Source organism: Magnolia sinica, chromosome 9 (assembly GCF_029962835.1).
Source record: "Magnolia sinica isolate HGM2019 chromosome 9, MsV1, whole genome shotgun sequence".
In the NCBI taxonomy this organism is placed as follows: domain Eukaryota; kingdom Viridiplantae; phylum Streptophyta; class Magnoliopsida; order Magnoliales; family Magnoliaceae; genus Magnolia; species Magnolia sinica.
Genome location: NC_080581.1, coordinates 79,986,989 through 79,998,849, shown reverse-complemented (window position 1 = coordinate 79,998,849; position 11,861 = coordinate 79,986,989). Strand labels below are relative to the sequence as shown.

Below are 11,861 nucleotides of genomic sequence, written 5' to 3'. Positions count from 1 at the left end.
TTGCAAAACCTAAGTCTAGGCCCAATCCACAGACCCACATCAAAAATACAAGCCTCACACTTGTAGCACCATGACCCAAACATGCCAGGACACCATGGATGGTTCATAAATCACAACCCTAAAGATCTCCTTGATGGGACACTCCTATCCTTTCAAGTTGTGGCCTACACAAAAATATTAGGGCTGTTAATGGGCAGGGCCCAGGCCAGGCAAAATCAAAATTTTGAATAGGCCTAGGCCGAGCAGTTCAAATCTGGTTCGAAGCCGACCCCAGGACGGGCTGACAGCCCTAAGAACCATATAGAAAGGGTCCACATTCAACTAAAGAAAGGCCCACTCATTGGTGTCTAGGATTGTCCCATGAAATATTTTGGAGCATGGTTCATCCAACAAGTGGCTCAATGGATCATTGGCCTGGATCACTAAGCAATGGCCCCACTTATACATACTGAAAACTTGAGTATAGTGTTCATATCTTAGGGAGAGTTAGAATACCAGTTCAAATAATTCATCTATTTACATAAGCTACTGTTTTGTGGGCGGAATTTCTCCAAACCACCAGACAGATCTGAGTCCAACATTCAAGAATCATACAAGTGGCGCATGTTGACAAGATCTGGACTGTTCGTGAATTGCCATATCTTAAAAGACCAGTTGATGGGTTATCCAAACCATCTGACTTGTAATCTACAGAATTAATGGTTCACATTCAGTGGGCAAATGTCTCATGTTTGACAGTAAAGATTGTCCAATAAGTGCGATTTTTTGAAGAGTACAAGCTTTGCCCGGTGTAGAAGTTGACAGATACAAAAGCTTTCTCACGTGTTATGATGGATGAACAGAATACACAATAATACAGGGATTTTTCCATATAAACTGCTGTCTTTTGTTCCAATTCCAGATAAACACCTCCCTTCTCTTTAATCCCAAATAAGCGCCTTTCTTTGGCAGCTACCAAAAAACTCCATCTAGGATAGATGGGAGAGAAACCTTCAATTATGAAGGAGCAGTATTGATTTTTCACTCGGTTTTGGTGGCAGCAATAAAGAGAATTTTAACTGTAGAATTTCCATTTTTTCATTATAGAAACTCAATAATATCTAGACGAATATCTTTAGGTAACTCATTCTAAAATCTGACTTAAATTTTATTTTTTTTTATCAGCTGCATTTGAAAATCCTAACATATGCCTAAGCGAAAGGCCCTTATTTGGGAATTTAAAATTTTTTTTTTTTTAAAGAGGGATTTAAATGGGATTGGACCAAAAAATAGGGGTTTATATGGAAAAATCCCAACTATATAAAGAAATGAGCAGGAGAAGGCTGCTTACATAACCACATTAACAGTGCTGCCTGCCGTTTATACAGAGATTCAACAACATTACAGCTTTTCATTATAGATGTACATGCCTTTGAAAATTGGCAATGGAAGCACAAAACCTGCCAGACAAAATAAAAAACGTAGATGAGCGTTATAGAGTCTCACAAGATAAATATCTAATTCGAACATAAACATGTGACCCACCTGATGGGCAGACCAGCCAACTTTTTAGGCTGGAAAACGTTCAGTGCAGTTGCACGGCCCCGATTTTGAAAAGGTGTGCCATGCTGGCATGTGTGATTCGACTCACCTTTTTATCTCTCCTTGCATGAATCACCTTAACATTTCTCCCATAGAAGTTCCTTCATTGGTAATGCCCGTTTCATCGGAGTTCCACGTGAAGGTTTCCATCATGAAACTTTGTAAGTGTACTATCAGAAGCTTGAAGGCCATTAACTGGACGAATAGGTCACACGTCTACTACAGGACTCATTAGATGAATGGCTCAAATAATCCTTCCAAGGGTCCATGTTGGCCTGAGCAACAGATGTTTGACCACTATAGAGTGGAGTTAATTTCTTCAATTAATATGGGCCAGATGTGAATCACAATTCCTTAACAGCATAGAGGCGTTTTCTGATTATCCACTGCAAGAGACTTGAAATTTGCAATCAACTGTACCAGTACTAAGTCATTTAGACAAAAAAGAACAGGTTTTTTGCGAAAAATGGATTCTCTTCCATTCTCTCAACCATCACTATTGCTAATCTCAAAGACGATATGTCAAGCAAGGGAAGTAGGGTCCACTGTAGATGACACCATTGTCCTAGAACGGCAAACGGAGATAAAGGATTTTTGCTTTCTGGCAGAAATACTGAGTTTGCTTGCTGCCTGGAGGAATCGTTTCCCGACGTCACTTTTTCCAAGCTTGCTCTTTGGTGTTTCAGTACTCGGGTTGGCAAGCAATGGGAGAGAGAGAGTTATAGGTGGGGTTTTGGCAGTGAATTGAGTATCATTAGCCACATTTCTTGAACAACAACCGTTGATTCCGCACTTAGAAGAATTATGAACTTGGTGGGCCCCTTTGTTGTTAGAAATGTCATCGCTTGCAGCATTTCTCTCATTCTTATCAGGATCAGATGGTCTTGTGGCAACTGAAATAAACGTTTCATTTTCACTCAGATTTTTACTGATCATGGAGGAAAAATTACACTTGGAATTCGTTACATCAGAATCTCGATGACCTTGACGAGTCCCATTCATAACATCGCATCCCTCCATATCAAGAACCATTCTCCCCATCGCAAGAGAAGAAGACACTCCTATTTTCCGACGCTTTTTACGAATATTGGCTGCAACATAACACTCAGACTCATCCACATCAGAATCTTGATGGCCTTGGTGGGCACCATTGTCATCAGTAATGTCATTGCTTGCATCACTTATCCCCTTCTTACCAAGGCCCTTTACTCCTATCACAACAGAAGCAGACTTTTTACTTTTGATACACTTTTTACTGATCTTGGATCCAATATTACACTTGGAAACCTCTACATCGAAATCTTGACGACCATGATGGGCCCCGCTGTCATCAGCAATGTCATCACTGGAAGCGTTTCTCTTCCTCTTATCAAGACCCCCTGATCTTGTCACAGCAGAAGTAGACATTCCAGTTTTGCTATCTTTTTTACTAATCTCAGTTGCAATATTACAATGGAACTTCTCTACCTCAGAATCTCGATGACGATGATGGGCCCCACTGCCAACCGTAATGGCATCGCTTGCAGCATCTCTTCCATTCCTTTCAAGACCCGTTATACCCATCGTGACAGAAGCAGATACTCTTGTTTTGCTACAGTTTATACTAATCTCAGTTGCAATGTTACACTCAGACTGCTCAAAAGTAGAAACTTGATTATCTTGACGGTCCCCACAGTCATCATTAATGTCATAGCTTGCAACACTTCTCTCCTTATCAGACAATTCAGTTTTGCTGCGTTTTTTACTGATCTTGGATACAATATTACATTTGGACTTCTCTATGTAAGGATCAATCAATGGATGGACCATGTTATTTTCTGATGTGTTCTTGTTATGCTTATACTGTTTCATGGAAAATTCTACTCCAGTTGTACAACCAATATTATTGGTGCATTGAATTTCTACTAATTTTTGCATTTGGGAGTCTACAGACTGCTCGGCCAGTTCATTAGGGTTTCTTATGCTCTCAGCTTGGCAGTTGAATATGTTCCTCTCATCGGATTCGGAAAAGTACCTAGTGAGGATACCAGTCACAGATATTATCCCAGATGAACCGACACTATTATTGCCGCTCATCGATTGAGAAATCCTGTCTTTTCGACCAACCATAGCATTGCTGATATCAGTTGTGGGCGCTAATTGACTATGTATATGCTGGACTTGAGTTGCACTCATTCGAAGAAACCAAGACCCTTTCAATCCTTGAAAAGCATTCTTTATCAGAAGTGAGTCTGGAAGGTGGTAAAAACATGACTTCCGCTTCACCTACACAAGTAAACAAAGGACTGTGACCAAGTAGAACTATTCGAAATTACAATTCAAAAATAAGTGAAATAGTTGCAGGCCATACCATCAATGCATGAACTCTGACCTCTCCAAGATTTGGAAAACAAAGGTAGTGCTCCCTCCCAAGTTTTCCTATGTCACAGTTCAACACTAGTTACATTTTCAGAATCTATGCAAAAAGGAAATATAGCACTGCAGATCCAAAAAAAAGGGAAGGAAAAAAAAAGGCAATCTAGCACCATAAATACTGAGGGTGTGTTTGAGTGTCATTGAATTGAATTGTAATTAAGTCTAATAAAATGGAAAGAGATATTTTGTTGTTTCCTTCCAAATAGCCAGCGTTCATGAAAGGTTTGGACTCCAAATGGCAATTAAGCTACTTTTGAGTTAAGAGTTGAGAAAGTGATATGTGAGGGCTACTTCCTTGTATAATACTATGACAAATCATTAATTTTCACCATTTCCTCTTGGTTAAACTGAATGTTTTCTATTTGTTGACGGACTGTGATATCTCGCGTGTGGCCATGTGTGGTCTACTTTACATGGGGATTACGGTTTCTAGAGTTGTTTTTCCTTTTTAGTCCTTAAGATGATGTGTTAGAATAGAGTTTAAGTTCATGGGCCTTGTTTTCTGTAATAAGTCAAGCATGAGGGTATTTTTATACTTTCGCATTTATTTTGAAAACCCTAATAACAAGATAAGGAGAAGCTAGGGGCGGCACAACCTATTCAGCCCTTCTCTCTCTCTCACTTCTTCTTATATTCCTTCTATTTCTCCTCAATCTCAGTCAAGAACACTACTAAATTGATTTGTGCATCCAAAAACAGCTTGAATATTTAGGGACAATATTAAGTGACTATCAGTTCAGAAGGAAATAGCAAAAGTATCAAGGTGGAAGGTACACATTCTACTAACTATCGGTTTTAGTGACCAATATAACTTATAAACATCCTTTGTCTTTTTCTTAATTAATGAGATACTAAACATTACTTCTAGTCTCATAAGTCTCATTTTCTCTTAACACAATTTTCTTTCTTTCTTTCTTTCTTTCTTTCTTTCTTTTTTTCTTTTGATAAATGACAGAAAGTGCTGGTGGGGCAAACCCAAAATTGTTGTGCAGTATCTTGGCCTGCTTCTTAGGGCCTACAATTGAACAATTCAAGAAGAAATTGGTGTCATGGAAGCACCCATTCCTCTACTTTAATGAGCATGTTACTCTGATCAAATCTACTCTTGCTAACCCGCCACCAAATTATCTATCACTCCTCCAAATTCCTTACAATGTGGGGGAAAAAAAGCTTGAGAAAATCCAAAGGAACTTCCAAAAGGAACTCATTGTCGAAGGGAAGAAGGAACGGCGCACGTATCATCCAGTGAATTTTTTTATTATTATTTTATGATGGATAAGTATCATCATGTAAATTGAGAGGAAGTCCAACGGAGAAAGGAGGAAGCCAGGCTTGGTTTGGGTGGAATTAAGGAAAGAAATTGGGCTATTCTCGCAAATGGTGGAGGGTTGGAAGTGAACAAGATGCATTATGGAATAAGGTAGTTCCCTCAAATACGGGAAACTAGGAAGATGATGGGAACAGGGCCATGTCTCAAGAAGCAATGGATCGTCTATGTGGAAAATCATCTTGAAATTTTCCTTTCCACTACAGGTGTGGATGAAATCTTTGAGAAATGATCAGATTCAAAGTGGGCTTGCAGCAATAGAGTTTGCTTTTGGGAAGCTTTGTGATTGCAAGACAGCCCCTAGCTATAAGGTCTCCACGACTCTATACTCTAGCTATGCGAAACACGCTCGTGAGAGATTCTTATGAACTAGAGGATGAAGAAATTGTTTGGAATCAGGACTTCACCTATGCAATTTTCAGGTTATTGACCTTTTGGACCTCCCACATTGGGTCGCCTTAATACCCCTTTGAAGAAGATGATGAATGGTGGGCTCCTTACAACAAGGTTGTTTCTCCTTGAAGAACTTTGTCTCCTAAGCTCCCCCCTCGGGAAAAAAGTTTGGGGTACCAATGCCCTACCTTGTCGAGGCATTATGATTGGACAGTCACAACTAAAATGATCCTTAGAATAGAGAACCTTAAGAGAAGAAATTGGTTGCTTGCAAAAATGCATTTCATGTCTCAGGGAGAGGAAACCATCGACCATTTTTTCTTTGATTCTCAGTGACTTCTTCCATTTGGTCTTACTCTTTTTGAAATAGAGTGGGCTCTTCCGAACTCAATATTGAATGTTATGGATGGTTCGGGTGATGGGCCCTTCATGTCAACTGGCAAGAACCTTGGAGGATGCTCCCTCTTGACATTATATGGAACAAAAGAAAACATAGGATTTTTAAATTTAAAGTAATCAAGCTTGTCCCAAGTGATTAAGAAAACTAAGATGTTGTCGATAAATTGGGGTTGTGTAGCCCAAGAGTTCTAAAATATCGACTCTCTCTCTCTCTCTCTCTCTCTCTCTCTCTCTCTCTCTCTCTCTCTCTCTAATGACACAGCCCATGAGAAACCCATAAGAAGAGATCTCCCCCCGCGGATTTGCATGCCAAGAACAAAGGAGGCCATTGATAGATTCAGGCATGACGAAACCCCAGTCAAATAAAGGACTCTTCACCAAACTTCCAGAGTGAGAGAACAATGAAGGAAGAGATGATCCACGTTTTCGAGGCACAATAGACACACATTAGGCAGAATCATGCCTCTTTTCCTCAGGTTATCAACCATGAGCACTCTATTTTTGCTCACCCATCACATAAAAGCAACAACTTTTGGAGACACTCTGTAAAACCAAATATCTCATGTATGACAACATCTCACTGATGAGGGAGGGAGGGTGAGGGATCCATAGAAAGATTGCACTGAGAAGGAACCCAAATCCCAAATTGCGGCTGGACCAGAAGATTTATCTCCCCAAATCCCAAACTGCAGCTTTGATCTCTTCAATCAAAATGCATTTATTGATTGAGGTCCACAAAAACACATTACTTAAGTCACCCTCCATAATGAATTTTCCAAAAACTTATTTTAAGAAAATCCTCAACCTTACCAAAAGAGCTTTAGCCACCTTTTCTTGAATCTCTCTATCCACCCTGTTTGGCAAACAACAATATAATTGCTTGCTTATCGTATGTAAACTCTATGATAACTTGAAAGCCCTCTGTTACAATGAAAGGAGTTGGGGAGATAATGGGTTAGGTCTAGACTTGGGCCAGATCGGTCGGAGCACAACCCGATTAGTAATTGAGCCAAAAGGTCAGGTCAGGTCCAAACTGGGCTTGTTTGGTAATCAAGCCCCTAATTTCAGGCCCAAGCCAGCACATTAACATCCTAAATAGGCATGTCTAGCATTGCCCTTTGTCACCCATATAAAGGACCGATTATCAAGATCCTAATAGGCTAGCATGGCCCTTTGGCACCCATAAAAAGGACCAATTGATTTTTTTTTTCAAATAATACTACCGATGTACATTTCCAAATAGCCAAGGTTTTCAAAGACCACTATGAATTTCATAGGGCTCCAGCTTGTTCCAAACAATTGCTCCAAAAATTTTATTGAATTCTAGAAAATCATTTCCATTTTTTAATGCTTCCACATCTTCACCATTGACCATAGCGATTGATATGGTTGGGCATCATGTGGGTGAGCCACAAAAAAAATCAAGGTGATCAGACTGTGATGGCCATTTGATTAGTGACCTGCAAAAGAGGAATTACCACGAAGTTGAAAAAATTGGGCAGCAGCCCATATTTAAAGGGTAAAACCTACAATGATCAGATGGCAAGGATAGTCCAACGACCCCAATTTTTGTCGTACAGCCCAATTGCTTGGTTATCAGCCAGATCAAAAGCCCCAATTGCTACATATGCTTGCCACATCTGGTGGAGATTCCACTTCATTGAGTTTCCATGATCCAACATCATAATAGCAATTCTCTAATCTATATCTAAATGAAAGATAGGATCAATGGGCTACCAAGAATATCATCCGGGGCAGGGCACACCTTATTTTGGCAATTGAGCCAAGACCACCTGCACCAAAAAATCCAGCTAACCATCCAATCATTGCACTACTTTCCATCACTCACTGACTGTTGGTTGTACTTATAACCATCCATTTCTAGACCGAAACTCTGGATGCCGAAGATGGTCGGAGGGAATCTTCAGCAAAGCATCCACATCCACTGTGGGGCCCGCGAGACTGAATTGTTGGGGAACCATGGAAACAAATAGAGACGAATCAAGCAAGGTACACGCAATCGCACGACCACGTTCAAACAAGAACAATCCAAATTACATGGAAAAGCCCTTTTGAGAAAAACCACGGCACAAAGCGACGAGTAATGCACTATGAAAGTAGAAATTATAAGAGATGGAGTCTTACCGATTCGAACAAGCCATGAATCTACCTCACAAGCCCTAGCTATGCCCTTGAACCCTTAGGAAGGAATTAAAAGGCCAAATACACCTCTTCTTTCCCAAATTCCGATTACACCCAATATATAAACTATCATAACCGGAATCCGACACTTATGCAACTCTACATGCGCTCGATGGAACCTTCAATAGCATCGACATCCCATCAAGGATCTAGCGATGTCATCGAATTCACTTCGATGACATCGAGTAGCAACACTAAAACATTCCAGCAACCAACACGGAATTTTTGGGATTTTTCCGATGGGATCGAGTATCTGTAGATGGTATCGACATCTGTTCGATGGCATTGGGTGGTCTGTCCATGGCATCAACAGATCCTGTTATTGACAGATTTAAGACATTAACAACAATGATCACAGAAATGCACTTGGGCCCCACTTGTAAGAAAAATGGTATTAATCTAGCAGCACATCTGGCAACAGCGGTTTCTCCACAGAATTGGAACCACCCATTTTCCTCCCACATCCGCAATAAATTACAGAAACATTATCTTCGATTATTTCCAACCTATTTCAATCATATTTCTAGCACATGGCACCTCAATAAACTCCCAACAAATAGCCAAATAACGAAAAATAGCAAATACCCATCTCCAACAAGCATCATCAAGAATCCATTTTCACATTTAAAAATATAAAACACAAAGCATCAAATGACAAAATGCTCTATACACACCAATAGGACATCCAACCAAGTAAAAATTGCAAAACCCATCTAGAGAAATACATCGAGAACCGACTTTTTTAATCAAAACAAAGCATCAGATGTTCATTTGAAGGATTCAAATCAAAGAAACAGAGAAAGATAAAAGACTAAGGAAGGGATTACGAGATAATGGAGATGATGATGATGATGGGATTTTAATCTTACTTTTGAGGTCTCCAGTTGTAATATCTGGAGGAGTAGATATTGCAATGCGGGTGCCGAGGTTGGTTTCTGTAAATACAGGAAATTCAATGGAAGAAGGCATTTGAAGATGGTAAGAGCTTTGGAGCTTCTTCTTCCTCTTTTTAAATACGAGGGAAGCACCGATGCGATTAGAATCCCCGGCCGGTCCTTGCCTGGGACGCCGTTTAGCTAGTGATGCAGCCACTAGCCAGGTGGCTAGTGGTCGGTGCTGTATGGGCCCCGCCATGATGTATGTGTTTTATCCACGCCGTCCATCCATTTTTTAGATCATTTTAGAGCTTGGCCTGGAATATGAGGCAGATATAAAACTCAGGTGGACCACACCACCGGAAAACAGTAGTGATTAAATCCCCACCGTTAAAAACATCCTAGGGCCTACTGTAATGTTTCCTGTTAATTAGGTCGTACGAGGAGAAAAAGAAATATCAGCTTTATCCAAAACTTTTATGGCCCGCTACAAGTTTTTAACGGTGGGTGTTCAATCAACATTGTGTGGTCCATTAATATTTTGATCTACCTTATTTTTGGGGTCATATGATAAAATGATATGGAAAAATTGAAGGATGGAATGGATGAAATAACTACATCATGGTGGGGCCCACAGAGCACCGACCACAAGCCGTCGGCTAATGGCAGGGTCATTCGCGGACGCGGATTTCATGCGAGGGCCTTTGTAAGATGTTCCAGCACTGTAAACTTTGGTGGGGCCAACCGTGGTGTTTTTCGGGAATCCACTCCCTTCGTCCGTTTTGTGAGCTCTTTTTATCATTTTGGATGAAAAATGAGCCGGATGCAAGACTCAAATGGGCCGTATTAAATGAAAAAGGTGGTTAGGGAAATTACAGCCGTTGAAACCTCCCTAGGTTGGTCAATGATGTTTACAAGCCATCCATACAGTTAATAACGCCAATCCTACTGGGATGAACTGAAAATATAAATATTAGCATATGTAGACGCCTCCCCCACACGCGCGCACGAGCGTGGTGGTGCCCTCGCTTTATTGGCTTTCGTATTGATTTTTGCTACTGTTGGCTATGTGTGCTATTAGCTCAGGTGTAAAAATGTATTTGATTTGGAGTCGTCACTAGCTAAATGAAACATAAAATATACAGCTGGATAGGAACCGTAAAATCGTTTAGAAGTTAGGCAATCTCACGATTTTCAAACTCAAGTGACTCCAGCGGTTGGTCTGCGGCCGTAGATTTCGAGTAAGGGTCTTGGTGACGAAAAAAAAAAAGGGTTTAAGCACTCTTTTTCGCCCTCACAATGTGCGGTCTCTACTTTACAAAATTTGTAATTTTTGAGAATTTAATGGAATTTCGGCATTTTATATTTGGCCATGCTTTATATAACCCAGGTGGGTCGGGCAGGCAGAGATAAGAAAAAAAAAGTTATCTAGACGTACATCATAAAGCCAAGTGACCCTGGGTAAGCAAATAAAATAAAAGCAGTAAATAAGATAAAATGCTAACTAGCCATACTTCACAGGATTTAAGATCCTGGTCAGACAGAGATTAAAAAAAAAAAAAAAGTTATATAGTCTTACATCACAGAGTCAGGTGGCTCTAGGTAGGCAAATAAAGTAAAAAATAGTTAATGAAAATAAACGCTAACTAACCTTACTTCATAGGATTTAAGGTTCTGCGCAGGCAAATAAAGTGAAAAATGAAAAATGGAGAATGATGCAGAATAAAATGTGGAAGTGATTAATGCAATAGAAATGTGTGGAGTGGAATGCAAATTAAATAGAAACGGATAAATTTTTAGCTTTTTTGACTCTTTTGATGGCCAGTTTTGTCTCCTGTGTTGGGCAGCATCTCGGCACGATGGAAATCTTTAAGGTACTTTGGGGAGCACCTCCAAGCAAACTCCAACACTCAGACACTCTGTATTTTTCTCTCTCTTCTACTCTTTATTTTCTCTCTCTCCCTCTCTATTTTTCTCTGTTTGCTTAAACTCTCTTCCCTAGCTTCTCTCCCTGTTAATCTTTTCTCTTATTCGTCCTTGGGTGTCTTATATAGGCAGCGGCTCATGTTGCAGACAACCATTGCATATGGTCATGTTGTGGGCACCCACACTAAATTATGGGCGCCCGCCCTTGACTGGTGGGCCCTGCATGTTATGTTGCATATATGTGTATTATAATATATTATATAATATAATATATATAAATATATATATATATATAAGTATAATGTAAGGTAATGATTAATGTTATATATATATATATATATATATATATATATATATATATATATATATATATATATATATATATATATATATATATATATATATATATATATATATTATGTATAATATAAAAAGTCATTATTACTTTTTGTTTTTTTATTGTAAATGTTTAAACGCTCATATCTTCTTCATTACTTGTCCGTTTTTAGTAATATTTATCTCGTTAGAAAGATAATCAGATAAGTTTTCTAACAAAACTAGGATCACTTCAATTGGACCTCGTTTGATGTGTCGAAAATATGTCTATCCAACTTATGAAATCAGTTGTTCGCAACTTGACCAATGGTCTGCATTTGATGATATTAGGATCATTAAAAACGTCATCTAATAAGCTTTTCATTGTAACTGAAATCTTCTCGATTAGATCCCTTTTGGCTAGTTTA

At 39.4% G+C, this 11,861-nt stretch overlaps 1 protein-coding gene and 1 long non-coding RNA gene across 2 annotated transcripts; both read right to left on the bottom strand.

Moving 5' to 3' along the window:
• Nucleotides 1-1,326: 1,326 nt before the first annotated feature.
• Nucleotides 1,327-1,845, bottom strand: LOC131255810 (uncharacterized). The gene is made up of 2 exons (XR_009176469.1): nt 1,631-1,845; nt 1,327-1,439 (listed from the first exon to the last, which is right to left on the bottom strand). It is a non-coding gene; the product is annotated as an uncharacterized LOC131255810 (long non-coding RNA).
• Nucleotides 1,846-2,062: 217 nt separating this feature from the next.
• LOC131255809 (uncharacterized) lies at nt 2,063-9,406 on the bottom strand. The gene is made up of 3 exons (XM_058256675.1): nt 9,187-9,406; nt 3,932-3,999; nt 2,063-3,846 (listed from the first exon to the last, which is right to left on the bottom strand). The coding sequence occupies exons 1-3, from the start codon at nt 9,284-9,286 to the stop codon at nt 2,104-2,106; spliced, it is 1,911 nt and encodes a 636-aa protein (XP_058112658.1). The 5' UTR covers nt 9,287-9,406; the 3' UTR covers nt 2,063-2,103.
• Nucleotides 9,407-11,861: the final 2,455 nt, after the last annotated feature.